Source organism: Scyliorhinus canicula, chromosome 6 (genome assembly GCF_902713615.1).
Source record: "Scyliorhinus canicula chromosome 6, sScyCan1.1, whole genome shotgun sequence".
In the NCBI taxonomy this organism is placed as follows: domain Eukaryota; kingdom Metazoa; phylum Chordata; class Chondrichthyes; order Carcharhiniformes; family Scyliorhinidae; genus Scyliorhinus; species Scyliorhinus canicula.
In genome coordinates, this window is record NC_052151.1 from 132579870 (window position 1) to 132595906 (window position 16037).

Genomic DNA, 16037 nt, shown 5'->3' on the forward strand with positions numbered 1-16037 from the left:
AAAAATGCCGGGAAGGCCCTCCCGCTATTCTCCGACCCGTCATGGGGGTCGGAGAATTTCGCCCCTATTTCCTTGTTAAATATATTCTGGATCTTGGCCTCCAAACAATTTGTGGTAGAGAATTCCACAGGTTCATCGCCCTCCGAGTGAAGAAGTTTCTCCTCATCTCAGTCCTAAATGGCCTACCCCATATCCGGAGGCTGTGAGCCCTTGTTCTAAACAACCCCAGCCAAGGGGAACATCATCTCTGCAACCAGTCTGTGCAGCCCGGTTAACATTTTAAACCTTTCAATGAGATCCTCTCTCATTCTTCTAAACTTCAGTGAATATAGGCCAAGTCAACCCAATCTCTCCTCATAAGCCAATCCTGTCACCTCACAAATCAATCTGGTAAACCTTCGCTGCACTCCCTCTATGGCAATATATTGTTTCTTAAGTAAGGAGACCAAAACTGAACACATTTCGCCAGGTGTGGTCTCACCAAGGCCCGATACAGGTGTAGTAAGACATCCTTGCTCCTATACTCAAATATTCTAACAATGAAGGCCAACAAATTATTTGACTTCCTAACTGCTTGCTGTACCTGCATGCTTGCTTTCAGTGACTGGTGTACAAGGACACCAAGGTCCCTTTAGACATCAAATTTCCCAATCTATCACCATTCAAATAATATTCTGCCATTCTGTTTTTCCTACCAAAGTGGATACCTTTGCACTTATCCACGTTACACTGCATCTGCCATGTATTTGTCCACTCACTAAACTTCCTAAATCACCTTGAAGCCTCTTTACATCCTCCTCACCACTCAGTTTCCCACCTAGTTTTGTGTCGTCAGCCAACTTGGAAATATTATGTTTGTTTCCGTCATCCAAATCATTTATAATCTACTGTGAATAGCTGGGGCCCATGCACTGTGGGACCCCACTAATCACCACCTGTCTCTCCAAAAAAGACCCATTTATTCCTACTCTCTGCTAACTAATTCTCAATCCAATATATTACCCCCAATCACATGTACTTTAATTTTGCGCAAAAACCTCTTATGTGGGACTCCATCATAAGTTTTCTGAAAATCCAATACACCACATCCACTAGTTCTCCCTTATTTATTCTAATTACATCCTCAAAAAACTGCAAAAGGTTTGTCAAATGTGATTTCCCTTTCATAAATGCAAGTTGAAATCTAATCCCATTGATATTTTCGAAGAATCCTGTTATCACATCCTTCATAAAAGTCTAACATTTTCTCCGCTACTGATGTTAGGATAAACAGTTTGTAATTCATCTTCCCTCCTTTTTCAAGTAATGGGATTACATTTGCCACCCTCAAATCTGCCGGGACTGTTCCAGAATCAACAGAATTTTAAGAGTGAGGGCAGAGGAACCTTAGATGATGTGGGCTTGGGGAACGTAGGTAGCAGAGGCAGTTAAAGAACATAGAACATACAGTGCAGAAGGAGGTCATTTGGTCCATCGAGTCTGCACCGACCCACATAAGCCCTCACTTCCACCCTATCCCCGTAACCCAATAACCTCTCCTCACCTTTTTGGACACCAAGGGCAATTTATCATGGCCAATCCACCTAACCTGCACATCTTTGGACTGTGGGTGGAAAACGGAGCACCCGGAGGAAACCCAGGCAGACACGGGGAGAATGTGCAGACTCCGCACAGACAGTGACCCAGCGGGGAATCGAAGCTGGGACCCTGGCGCTATGAAGCCACAGTGCTAGCCACTTCTTTTTTTTAAATATTTTTATTGGAATTTTTTACAGAAAATATGACAACAAACAATGAAATGCAACAAGATAGAACATAGAACAGTACGGCACAGAACAGGCCCTTCAGCCCTCGATGTTGTACCGGGCAATGATCACCCCACTCAAACCCACGTATCCACCCTATACCCGTAACCCAACAACCCCACCCCCCAACCTTACTTTTAAGACACCACGGGCAATTTAGCATGGCCAATCCACCTAACCCGCACATCTTTGGACTGTGGGAGGAAACCGGAGCACCCGGAGGAAACCCACGCACACACGGGGAGGACGTGCAGACTCCGCACAGACAGTGACCCAGCCGGGAACTGAACCTGGGACCCTGGAGCTGTGAAGCATTTATGCTAACCACCATGCTACCGTGCTGCCCGTAAGATAACCACATAATAACTGTAACACCCCCAAGACCGTATCAACGCATGTATCACATCCCCCCCAACCCACCAAACCCAGTGAACAACAAGAGAACTTAAAAATAAATTAAAATTAAATAAATAAACATAGTCATCGTCCCCCCCCCCCCAACCCTTCCACCCCCTCCCCCCCCTTTCCCCCTACCCCCTCTTCCCCCCGCTTTCCCCCCCCCCCCTCTTCCCCCCCCCCCCCCGGACTCCCCGAACACCTGACACACCTGTCTTCACCCCCAAAGAACCTACTCACCCACATCCCATGTGGGCCCGGTGCAGCACCTTGAACTGGATGAGGCTAAGCCACGCACATGAGGAGGAAGAATTAACCCTCTCCAGGGCATCAGCCCACATCCCGTCTTTGATCTGTTCCCCCAGTTCCCCCTCCCACTTAGCTTTCAGCTCCTCTACTGACGCCTCCTCCACCTCCTGCATTACCTTGTAGATATCAGATATCTTCCCCTCTCCGATCCAGACCCCCAAAAGCACCCTGTCGCTCACCTCCCTCGCGGGAAGCGAAGGGAATCCCTCCACCTGCCGCCTAGCAAACGCCTTTACCTGCAGATACCTGAACATGTTCCCCGGGGGGGAGCCCAAATTTCTCCTCCAACTCCCCCAGGCTCGCAAACCTCCCATCAATGAACAGGTCCCTCAGCTGTCTGATGCCCGCTCTGTGCCAACCCTGGAATCCCCCATCAATGTTCCCCGGGATGAACCGATGGTTCCCCCTTAACGGAGCCTCCATCGAGCCTCCCACTTCTCCCCTATGTCGCCTCCACTGCCCCCAAGTCTTGAGGGTAGCCGCCACCACCGGACTCGTGGTATACCTCGTAGGAGGGAGCGGCCACGGCACCGTTACCAGGGCCCCCAGGTTTGTATCTCCACAGGACGCCCTCTCCATCCGTTTCCATGCTGCCCCCTCCCCCTCCATCACCCACTTGCGCACCATCGACACATTGGCCGCCCAATAATACCCCGAGAGATTGGGTGACGCCAGCCCCCCCCCCCCATCTCTACCCCGCTCCAAGAAGACCCTCTTCACCCTCGGGGTCCCATGCGCCCAAACAAAGCTCATGATGCTGCTAGTCATCCTTCTAAAAAAGGCTCTAGGGATAAAGATGGGCAAACACTGAAAGAGGAACAAGAACCTCGGGAGAACCGTCATTTTGATGGACTGCACTCTACCCGCCAACGATAGCGGCACCATGTCCCACCTTTTAAATTCCTCCTCCATCTGCTCCACCAGCCTGGTAAAATTAAGCTTATGGAGAGTCCCCCAACTCCTGGCCACCTGCACCCGCAGGTATCTGAAACTCTTCACTGCTCTCTTAAACGGCAGCCTCCCAATTCCCTCCTCCTGATCACCCGGGTGTACTACAAATACCTCACTCTTGCCTAAATTTAACTTATAGCCCAAGGAGCCCCCAAACTCCGCTAACAGCTCCATCACCCCCGGAATTCCCCCTTCTGGGTCCGCCACATACAACAGCAGGTCGTCCACATACAGCGATACCCGATGTTCCTCCCCACCCCGCACCAGACCCCTCCATCTCCCTGACTCCCTCAACGCCATAGCCAAAGGTTCGATCGCCAATGCAAAGAGCAAGGGGGACAGGGGGCAACCCTGCCTGGTCCCACGGTAGAGCCTAAAGTACTCCGATCTCCTTCCATTGGTAACTACACTCGCCATCGGAGCCGCGTAAAGCAACCTCACCCATTTGATGAACCCCTCCCCGAATCCGAACCACTCCAGCACCTCCCACAGGTACCCCCACTCAACTCTATCAAACGCTTTCTCTGCATCCAGCGCCACCACTATCTCCGCCTCCCCCTCCACCGCCGGCATCATGATAACATTGAGCAGTCTCCGCACATTCATGTTGAGCTGCCGTCCCTTGACAAATCCTGTCTGATCCTCGTGTATCACCCCTGGCACACAGTCCTCTATCCTGGTGGCCAGGATCTTCGCCAGCAACTTAGCGTCAACATTGAGGAGCGAGATAGGCCTGTATGATCCACACTGCAAGGGGTCCTTATCCCGCTTCAGGATCAGAGAGATCAGCGCCCGCGACATCGTCGGGGGCAAAGCCCCCCCTCCCATGCCTCATTGAAGGCTCGCACCAACAGGGGGCCCACCAGATCCGCATACTTTTTATAAAATTTCACCGGTAACCCATCCGGTCCCGGTGCCTTACATGACTGCATTTGACCAATCCCCCTTACTAGCTCCTCCAACTCTATCGGCGCCCCCAGCCCCTCTACCAGCTCCTCTTGAACCTTTGGGAAACATAGCGTGTTCATGAAGCTCTCCATCCCACCCACCCCCCCCCCCCACCCCCCCATCGGAGGCTCCGACCAATACAGTTCCTCGTAGAAGTCCCTAAAGACCTCATTTACTTCTGCCCCCTTCTGCACCACATTCCCACCCTTATCCGTCACTCCACCAATTTCCCTAGCCGCATCTCGCCTACGGAGCTGATGCGCCAACATCCTGCTCGCCTTCTCCCCGCGCCCTGCGCCCTCCTCCACTGTGTCTCCGCCTTTCTGGTGGTCAACAAGTCGGACTTGGCCTGCAAACTACGCCGTTCCCCCAGCAACCCCTCCTCCGGTGCCTCCGTGTATCTCCTATCCACATCCAGGAGCTCCCCCACCAGTCTCTACCTCTCCTCCCTCGCCCTCCTTTCCCTATGGGCCCGGATGGAGATCAGCTCCCCCGGATCACTGCTTTCAGAGCCTCCCAGACCATCCCCACCCGGACCTCCCCCGTGTCGTTGGCATCAAGATACCCCTCAATACTTCCCCGGACCTTCCTACACACATCATCAGCCAGCATCCCCACATCCAGGCGCCATAGCGGGCGCTGGTCCCGCGCCTCCCCCATCTCCAGATCAACCCAGTGCGGAGCATGGTCTGAAATTGCTATGGCCGAATACTCGGCATCCTGCACCTTCGGGATCAATCCCCTGCTCAGGACGAAAAAATCTATTCGGGAATAAACCCTATGGACATGAGAGAAAAAGGAATACTCCCGTGCCCTCGGCCTCCCAAACCTCCAGGGATCCACCCCTCCCATCTGGTCCATAAACCCCCTCAGCACTTTGGCCGCCGCCGGTCTCCTACCCGTCCTTGAACTGGACCGGTCCAGTGGGGGAGCCAGCACTGTGTTAAAGTCTCCCCCCATGATCAGGCCCCCTGCCTCCAGGTCCGGACTGCGGCCCAACAAGCGCCTCATGAAGCCAGCATCATCCCAATTCAGGGTATATACATTAATCAGCACCACCTTCTCTCCCTGCAGCCTACCCTTCACCATAATATATCTGCCCTCCTTGTCCGACACCACCTCAGCCACCTCGAACGCCACCCTCTTCCCCACCAGAATCGCCACCCCCCAGTTCTTCGCGTCCAATCCTGAGTGAAAAACCTGCCCCACCCACCCCTTCCTCAGACGAACCTGGTCCGCCACCTTCAAGTGGGTCTCCTGGAGCATAGCCACGTCCGCCTTCAGCCCCTTCAGATGAGAAAATACCCTAGTTCTCTTAACCGGCCCATTCAGCCCCCTCACGTTCCAGGTGATCAGCCGGATCAGAGGGCAACCCGCCCCCCTCCCCCGCCGGCTAGCCATAGCTTATCGACTGCTCGCCCCAGGCCAGCTCGCCCCGCCTGACCCGTTCCCCATGGTGATAACGCCTCTCCTCTACCCCCCCCCCCCGGCCCACACCAGCTCCTTCCTGGCCATTCCAGCAGCAACCCGGTATCCCCCCCCCCCACCAGGCTAGGACCCCTCCTAGCCGCGACGCACCCTCCATGGTACTTCCGTGAGTCAGCTGACTTCTGTTGACCCCGGCAGCTCCCGCCAAAACCCATCCCCTCCCGGCATGGGGTCATCCCCCTCTTGCCACACCTCCTTGGCACCGCTTCAGCGCGGGAAAGAAAACCAGTAGAGGCCATGCCCCCACCGCCAGCTCCGCCCCCCCCTGCCCCGCAGCGCGAGAAACCAGAGGAAAGCCCGCGCTTTCATACTGCAACACCCCACCCTTCTGACGCAGCTCCCCAAAATCCAGTTTCACCCCAACCCCCAGCCCCGTACAGAAGAGAACATATAAAACACAAACCCCCAACATTCCCCACATACCCCACACCCATACCCAACAGACAGACCCACCCGGAAACAGAGCAAAAAGAAAAGCAGCATAAAAAACACGTGTAAAAATTGCAAAACAGCAACAGCGAAAACAGCAACGGCCATAGTGTGTCCCCAGACCCTAGTTCGAGTCCAGCTTCTCCGCCTATACAAAGGCCCACGCCTCCTCCGGGGACTCGAAGTAGTGGTGCCGGTCCTTGTATGTCACCCACAGACGCGCAGGCTGCAGCATTCCAAATTTGACCTGCCTGGCATGCAGCACCGCCTTCGTCCGGTTGAACCCGGCCCGCCGCTTAGCCACCTCCGCACTCCAGTCCTGGTAGATTCTCACTACCGAATTCTCCCACTTGCTGCTCCTCTCTTTCTTGGCCCAGCACAGCACACACTCCCGGTCGCTGAATCGATGGAACCGCACCAGCACCGCCCGCGGGGGCTCATTTGCCTTAGGCCTCCTGGCCAGCAGTCTGTGAGCTCCCTCAAGCTCCAGGGACAAATGGAAGGACCCCGCCCCCATCAACAAGCTCAACATCGTGGTCACGTACGACGGGAGGTCCGACCCCTCCAGCCCCTCCGCCAGGCCCAGGATCCTCAAATTCTTTCGCCTCGTGCGAATGTCCAGCTCCTCCAAGCGGTCTTGCCACTTTTTGTGAAGTGCCGCGTGCAACTGAACTTTCCCCACAAGGACCACGGCCTCCTCCTCCCGCTCAGCGGCCTACTGCTGCAACTCCCGAATGGACATCCCCTGGGCCGCCTGGGTCTCAAGCAGCCTGTTGGTAGTCGCATTTAGGGAGTCCAGCAACTCAGCCTTCAGCTCCGCAAAACAGCGCAGAAGAGAAGCTTGCTGCTCCTGCGCCCACTTCCACCAGTCCTCGGGTGTTCCGCCGGCCGCCATTTTGTCCTTCTTCCCCCGCTTTTCTTGGGGAGCTGCTGCAGCTTTTTCCTTTGCCCCACTCCGGGTGAGCACCATAAATTGCGGGGAATGCTCCTCCAGACACCTTCCCCCACCGGGATTTGTCGGAACAGCGCCGTTTGGGGCCCTCAAATAGGCCCAAAAGTCCTTAAGTAGCGGGAGCTGCCGAACATGCGGCTTAGCTCCGCATAGCCGCAACCGGAAGTCCCACAGTGCTAGCCATTTGTGCTACCGTGCTGCCCTGTTGAATGGATGTCTTCAAAGTGACAAAGAAGTCCATGAGTTCCCCACACGTTGTTGGAGATAAAGATGGAAGAGTGAGGAGAGACATTTAAGAAGATGGAAGGGGTTTGACAAAACAAATGCAATAAAACGTTTAAGAACCAGAAGATCAAACAGCAGTGGACATGGTTTGTCCATCAAAAGCAATGAGGAAAATGCCTAATTCCATTCTTGCCATATGTTGCACATATTGATGGGAGAAGGGCAGTTTTCAAAAGATAACCAGGCCTTTCAAAGGTGCATGTATTAATTCTAATGATTTCAAAGAATATTGTTCAAAATATGCTAATTGCTGGCCATAAAATTATTCACCATTTTTAAAAAACTTATTTTGTAACCAGTCACCATTTATATATATTGATCAAAGACTCTAAGAATGCCCGAGCTGCCATTTCCAAATTGGAGCTCTTAAATGTTCAGCCGTCTCATTGTACATTTAATGTCTTATTTAAAATATCATTATTAATAAACAAGAAACAACTAGACTACACAATTTGTATCTCTGCAGTCAGGTTTAAACTCAATCCATTTTAAAAGGATGAGTTCTTTCGATCAATTGTGAGAGTCCTGTGTTTGCTACTTTTGAAACAATTGTACCCCAGTTCCCACTGTAAAAGTTCAGCAAATTATCATAGAATTCACAGCCCAGAAACAGGCCAATGTGACACATAAGACTCCTCCCTCTCCATTTGCATCATGCACCCTAATAACATTAAGCTTCTGTTCCTTTCTCCCTCACACAGTTTCTAGTTTCTCCTCAAATGCATTTATGCTGTTCACCTCAACTACGATCCCATGAGGGAGCAAAGGTTCATATTATTACAGTACTGGGGGCACTCATGAGCTGGAGTTCAGCATTTTTTAAGCAGTGGAGGGAAAACTCTCGGTGCAGCAAGCCATCAATGTGCCTGACATGGGAGTGATCGATAACACATTAAATGCCAAAATAGAAAAACATTTAGCCTGAGGATTACAAAAGTTTACTATGTGTCGTTGCAAGCCACCAAAACAGCAGTTCAACTGCTCCTTTAATTAAAAGCTCCAAGTTAGGTCCATCATACAGCTGTGTTATTGGAATTTAGAAGAATGAGAGGTGGTCTCATAGAAACATATAGGATTCTTAAGGGCTTCACAAGGTCAGTGCTGAGAGGATGTTTCCCCGCATGGGGGTGTCTAGGACCAGAGCGCACTGTCTCAGAATAAAGGGGTGCCAATTTAAGATTGAGATGAGGAGGAATTTCTTCTCAGAGGGTTGTGAATCTTTGGAACACTTTGCCAAAGAAAGCTGTGGGGACTGAGTCCTTGTGTATATTTAAGACTGAAATGGATAGATTCTTGATCAGTAAGGTAATCCAGGGTTGTGGGAAAAGGGCAGGGAAGTGGAGGAATGTCAAATCAACGACGATTCTATTGAATGGCAGAAGAGGCTCAGGGGGCTGAACAGCCTACTCCTGTTCCTATTTCTTATGGTCTTATAATACACTTTGGAACAATAAACAAAAATGTTTTGATATCCTAACCACCCAGCAATTTAACTCAAGTCAGAATCAATCCCTGAAACTCCGGCGAGCTTGGATTTCAGGTTCAGTTCAATGAACAAGTAGCATGCATAATACAAAATATGGATTCACAATAGCTTAAACAGTGGCTATTACTGGCTTGCATCTTTGTACTTCTAAAATGGTTTTCTGAAAACTGCCGCTTAGTTCAGTAAGATAAGTGAACACTTGTCTCTCACTTAACAACCACATGACTTGAGGAAGAGCACAACATCATGAAAAGTGTCATAGCCTGCCTGCCCACCTGATCTCTGGCTGTGTGCAGTGAAATAAATAGTTAGCACAATCTCACTCACCAGGGGCTGCATTATTGTATTTATGGTAAATAAGAATTTATGATTATTTACTTGGTAGATATATAGCACCTGGGTAAAATTAGCATTGACATTTAGCCTCAGCAATAACTTGAGCCAGCCTTCCAGGTCAAACTATTCCTACAGACCTTTTGGCACCTTCAAGAACGAATATGTGGCCTTTTAAAAAGAAGTTTAAGTAAAATTCATTACAATAAGTGTCAACAGAGATGCGAAAATAATCACTGACTCCTTGACTGTGATTAATCACTTCTCCCATATGTACAACTGTATTGTTATATAACATGGCTAAAGGCTGTTGAGGTACAGGAGCATGGTAAATACCAGGAATTGGGAAGGACAATTCCATAGGTGCACCTGTATTAGTAGGTAGAAACTTTTCTTTGTGGAATCAACCACGTAGTAATAAGAAATTGATGGTGGACTTAATGTATTATAGCATTAACATCGTTGTATGCAAAACGAAGTGCCTAGGCATACTTCAGCCACGGTATAACCCTGCATATAAATGTATATTAAACCGAGAGGACAGACCACCACGTATTTTTTGAGTACGCGGGACTCCACAATTACCGGAATCCCTATTGTTAACGGTTGGTTTATATTTATGACCAATACTCATTCTACCTGCCATGGGCCCAGACTGTGAAAGTTCCAGTATCATAGATTCACAATGCTGCCTTTGTTTTTGTTATCATCCTGATTTCTGCCCGGTCTGCTGAGAGTAACGGTCCAGTGCAGACGCTGCACTCCACCGGGTATTGTTCTGATGGAAGCTCAACTGCTGGTTTGGAAATAGCCTGTGTTGCACATTGTTCTTTAATCTCCTTCCCCCTTCTCTTTATTGTTACCTTCGCTTTTTCTTTCCTCCTCTTCCTCTTCGGCTCTTCGTGCTGTCTCGGTTTCTGCCAAGTAGTTGCGGATTCCTCCAGCAGCAGATGCTCCTCGATCGGCAGGGCCTTGCTCGCGGCGACAGAGGCAGCATGGCCTCGACCCCGCACGAAAACAACAACAACCGCCAGCAGCACCAGCACGCCGAGCAGCAGGCTGAGAGCGATCGCGGGCAGAAAGGCGAGAGCGGGATCAGAAAGACCGCCACCGAGCAGCAAGTCGCTGCCTCGCAGCAGCAGCACCTGCAGCCAGCGAGCGAGCGGCTCGAGCATGGCGAGAGACAATGGATCGAATGGAACGGCCCGAGGAGGGGTGGCGGACACAGCGTTCCAAATCCCAATGTGAGCCTAGACGGATGGGCGCGCGGGCCAAGCTCCCCTGGCTGCCCCGCGAGCTCATACACAAAGCAAAGCTTCACTTTCCACAGGGCTGCCCAAACTTTTCTTCCTGCAATGCTTCAACTTGTGCGCACTACTGTAGATGTGACGGTGGCCATGAAAGACCAAATCGTACTAAAAACACACTGCAAATTAAAGCTTGATTGTAGGCTCGCCTGGATACTGTGATTAAAGAGGAGGCAGTTTGGTTTTCAATGTTTGTCGCTTGTCTAAATGGTGGAAAATGTAATAATTGTTTGAGGAGGAGGGGAAACTGTTTCCATGACCTTACATGTTGCTAATGTCGATTGGACGATTGCAATCGACTGTCTCGATTTACCCCTCCACACCCACCTCCACGATTGATGACAGTTTATAGGATGCAGCTTGCTTGTCTGACATACAGGATGACCATTTGTGCTCTGGGAATTAAACTCAACATCAAGCAAAGCAGATAAATCATGTGCTAATTGCAGTGCCCAAATTACACTCGTCCAAATTTGCAATAACAAAAGAAAATGCCAATCATCTGAACTCGAGGGTCAAATATGTTTTTTTTACCGCGGGAATGTTTTTGTCTTGTGGACTGTGCTTTCAAAGTCCTGTAAAACATATCCTGACACACACATATTGAAAGATTTTAACTTATTCTCAGCGCGACGTGGGAAGGCTTTGTTTCCCTATGCGTCCGAAGAACCTATTTTTAATTTTGTAAAGTAAAGCATGTAGAAAAATGTACATTGCTTTACGCTTTGACTCTTATATTAACTGGACAGCCAGGTAAAGCAACCGCGGAAAGAAGGTGTGCTGCCGGGAAAAAAAGAACAATTCTACTACTGAAAGTCCAAAGCGCAGACACCTGGGAACAGCATCACAATGGAGTAAGGATGACACCGTTGCTATGTGCAGCGATGTTCCGGATATGAAGATTTCATCTAATTGATATTATTAGTGAAATCAAATTCAACATTTGTTGTTTTCCTGGACAGAGAAAATCCTCACGATGGCACTTTTAATGTAATTGCACATAACCCACAGAGTAATTATTACCCCCTGTGTGTGTTAATCCTAACCACAGAAGAGCACCGATGCTATTCTTCCATCCCTTCGCCGTGCAATTGAAGAGTACAAATCCCATTTTTGTCATTCGACATCACAGATAAGAGCGTGTGTCGCAAAGCTGTGATGCTCCGGTTATTAATTTTAGTGGAAACCAGGACTGACAGTTAACCACTTTGAGATTTTTAAAAAACCCTTATTGGCACGCTATCCTAAAGCATAGGCATTTTTATTGCTGTGCGCCTTGAAGTTCCGCTGGATCCTTAGGGCCTGAACAACTTGTATTTCCATCATCAATTTAGGCTAGCGCTGAAAACGGTGCCCAGAGGAGTAGAAGAGTTGGTCACCATTGTGCCACATACTCCCTATTCCCAGATGGTTCAGGGAATTGATCGTCACTTTGAAGCAGGAAGTAACAGTTTGATCATTGACGCCCATGCACCAGTTATGTATTGCATTTTATTCCCATCTTTCCCTATTCTGCACTGGCTGTGCACTAACTGGGGCTAAGAAATCAAACGGGTTTTTGATGCCTGCCCTTCAGCAAAATACAGTGAATCTAGTATTAGAAGGCGTGCAATGATAATGTAGCATGACTGTCATCCCGGGGTGAAGTTATTGAATTTGTGTTCAATTTCATGACAATTTATTAATGCTTCAACAGTGGCGCACCGCCATTATTTATGATTGTTTTATTTATAGTTACTTTGAGTCAGTTTCTTGCACTTTGTTGACTTAATATTGTTGACCTGGTTGTAAGAAAGCAATGATTTGCGCAATGTGCTAATAGGTTTATGACATAAAACTTCAACATAAAACTATGTACCCGAACAGGCCCCGGAATGTGGCGACTCGGGGATTTTCACAATAACTTCATTGCAGTGTTAATGTAAACCTGCGATAAAGATTACTTTTCTTTACCGTGCTATTGTACCCTGCAAAATCATCAAAATTCTAGTGCTGAGAGGGAGGACACAGGGATCATTAATCATTAATTTAGATTTCCATCTTTATGTTTCTTTACATATAGAAAATAGATTGCATGGCGTAGGGGTCTCATATTTCGTTGTAAGAGAAGCAACCGAATGCCTCGGCATTTCAGCACATTTAGATGAGGAACTACCTTCGTAACCTTTTCAGGATGTCTGGCAGCTCTTTGCGCGTATTTCCAGCCCGGTCTTTGGCCATCTGTTACCATTCTTTGCTTTTTCTCTCTCAATATCTTAAGGCTTAAGATGCCCTGGCTGTAATAGTGAACGCATTCCGTCCAAACTGTAAGTTCAATAATAATGCTACCATTGCATACTCCATTGCCCACTTCCCTGATCTTGCTTGTTCGTTGTTTTCACTAAGCTCTTCCAATTTCAGAGACACGTGGGTACCTCGGCCACCAGGGTGCTGCCGCTCTACTGGAATATACTATAAATCTTGGTTGCTGTTATTCTACTGCGAGGAGCCCGTTTTTGAAAATATTGAAGGGCATTGCATTTTGGACATTCTCCCTCCTGAGTTATTTTTTAATAGACTGTAAGATTAATTACGCCATTCTTCAAGAAACCACAGGTCAACAGGTCCATCAACATGGGTCACGCAGGGGACACCTGGTGAGGGAAGAGATACTTTGTATATCTCAATTAACAAAGAAATGATGTTGCCAGGCTGAAGACTCTCTGTTAATTGGTTAACAAACACCTGGCCTGTGGAAAGTATTCTCTAAAAAATTTGATCAGTTTAAAAAACTGTGAGGGAGTGTGTGTGAGGGAGTGTGTCTTAGAATTAGCCCGCAAGACGACGCCCTCTTTCCACCCCACCCCACCACACACACACCTATGTGTTACATGCGGTCTAGAGTGAGCTAAACTTTCATCAGAAAAGTCTCATCAGAATAACTTTTTTTAAAGCTCCGCAAAGTTGCGATAATTGGTAAGTGTTATCAAGGGCAGTTTTTTTTTAACCAAAGAACTTCCAGATCTATTGGGACCTGAATTCTGTCACATCAACAGCGTCGAGGTTCTCTTGAGTTTATCCTTTTAAAATAAACATTCCCATATTCCAGTCTCTGCAGGTGAGTGTTTTGTACTGTTTTGAGTGGAGAGGGTTTTGAAAATCCCTTTTAGAAGAAAGGGCAAATTATTCCACTTCTAAACTACAAACTTGTACGTTACCCAGTTTCACAACTTGTTTTTAAGAAATAAGTTAGTTTTATAATAAATCATTATGCTGTAATCGATTGGTCAGTTTTGTCGGTGAGTTGGACAGTTAACCTTTTGTTACGGCCTGTGAAGAGGTGGGGCTAGAATTAACTGCAAACTCTCCCATCACAGTAAGAAGTCTTACAACACCAGGATAAAGTTCAACATGTTTGTTTCAAACACTAGCTTTCAGAGCACTGCTCCTTCCTCAGGTGAATGAAGAGGTATGTTCCAGAAACATATATATAGACAAATTCATAGATGCAAGATAATGCTTAGAATGCGAGCAGGTAATTAGCAGGTAATTAAGTCTTCACAGAGATAGGGGTAACCCCAGGTTAAAGAGGTGTGAATTGTCTCAAGCCAGGACAGTTGGTAGGATTTCGCAAGCAAATGCTCGCATTCCAAGCATTGTCTGGCATCTCTGACTTTGTCTATATAAATGTTTCTGGAACATACCTCTCCATTCACCTGAGGAAGGAGCAGTGCTCCGAAAGCTCGTGTTTGAAACAAACCTGTTGGACTTTAACCTGGTGTTGTAAGACTTCTTACTGTATCTGAACCAGTCCTCCTTACTCCTTATATTCTAACTGAAGCATCTTGTTTTGATTCTCATGGCAATGTTAAGCCTCTGCTTGCTGCTCTGGCCTTTCTTATTTCTACTGCTCCTTTAAGTTACTTTGCTTTATTTCCCATTAGTACTTTTTAATTGGCTCGCTTTTCCTACACCCCCATTTGCCTACTATTATCTGCATCTAAAAGACATAATCGTTTATCGGCTAATACGAAGGTGAATAAAAAAATATAAATATTCTTGGAATTAAAGGTTGCAGTATTCAACATGATCCAATTAAGCATTTATCCTAATAAACAGCAAGTGAATTTGCTGGAAGCCTCCCAGATACTCTAACATCCATTCAACCCCCAGACCAAGATTCTCACCAAGATATACTCATTCCTTTTGTCCATCAGCCAGTGCAATTAATGCCTCATCTTCCTGAGTAATTTCAACCTCCATCTCAACCCAATTTAAATCTCATCTTTGAGCCCTCCTGTTCTCCCTTAACCATGTAAACTCTCACTCCCATATTCACGGTCAGCTTTGCAATCTAATGTTGCCTCTCTATTTCAATTGCTTCAAACACAAACAATACCACCCCTGATTACCTCTTTATATCCCTGATTCTTGCTTCCAACCCCACCCTATGACTGGAAAGAAACTCACCCCAAATACACTTACACTGACATTTTCCAACTCCCGGGGCGGGATTCTCCGTTGGCCGACGGCGAAATCCTGAAACGCGATTGGGCGGAGAATCGGTTCTGACACTGAATTGCGGCCGGCGGCAAATTGCGATTCTCAGTAACCTCGACAGTGGCGCCAATGCATTCGGAATGCAGGTACAGTAAACACTGTTTGCATGTCATTAGTGACCCTGACCCGGTATTCTCCGGGGCCTCTGCGATTCTCCACCTCCGATGGGCCGAATTTCCGACAGCGCAGTTCACATGTGCCTTTAAAAATCGTGAACCCGGCGTGGTGGCTGCTGAGAGAGAGAGAGGAGGTACGGAAAGTGTCCAACATTGCCATAGTTTGCTGACAGTTATGCCGCTCACCGGGGGGGGGGGGGGGGGGGGCTACTGCCAGAGCCAGGGGAGTAGTGGGAATGGCCAGGAGGTGGGCTGTGGGTTCAGGGTAGATGGACACAGAACACCATTGTCACAGCTGCCAAGGCAGCCATGCAACTGCGTAGGCCGCTGACAGCCCGCTGTGAACTTAGGGCCACGGTGCAAAAAAGGTGTCTACCCCCCAAGCCACCACCCTTTGGCCCCAGCCGACCCATCAGCTGTATGGACCTGTTCCAGCACAACCAGTGCCATTTTGATGCCTGGGATGAGTGTGTGTGGATAGTAATATGTAAGTGCGGCTGCACCTTGTCAGCTTCCCGAGTATCAATCACAGACCCGGCAAATTCCACACTGTTTTTCATTGGAATTGATTGTGTTCCACGCGGCGTTGGTGCTAGCCCCTCCACAATAATGGAATGCGGTGGCAGTTTCGTGAAAGTCCATGAATTCTGTGTTGGCGTCAACATTTAGTCTCAGAAACGGAGAATCCAGATC

The 16037-nt window shown here is 48.4% G+C and overlaps 1 protein-coding gene across 3 annotated transcripts in view; it reads right to left on the bottom strand.

Moving 5' to 3' along the window:
• Window positions 1–10922, bottom strand: part of LOC119967506 (protein LYRIC-like) — a 191755-nt gene extending 180833 nt beyond the window's left edge. Inside the window, exon 1 of one of the 3 annotated variants that reach the window (XM_038800159.1) lies at window positions 10246–10922. In XM_038800159.1, coding sequence (XP_038656087.1) covers window positions 10246–10557 — 312 coding nt within the window. In that variant the 5' untranslated portion in view covers window positions 10558–10922. The remainder of the gene's footprint in view (window positions 1–10245) is intronic. The other 2 variants (XM_038800158.1, XM_038800161.1) reach the window with 2 other exon arrangements.
• Between the last annotated feature and the right edge of the window lie 5115 nt (window positions 10923–16037).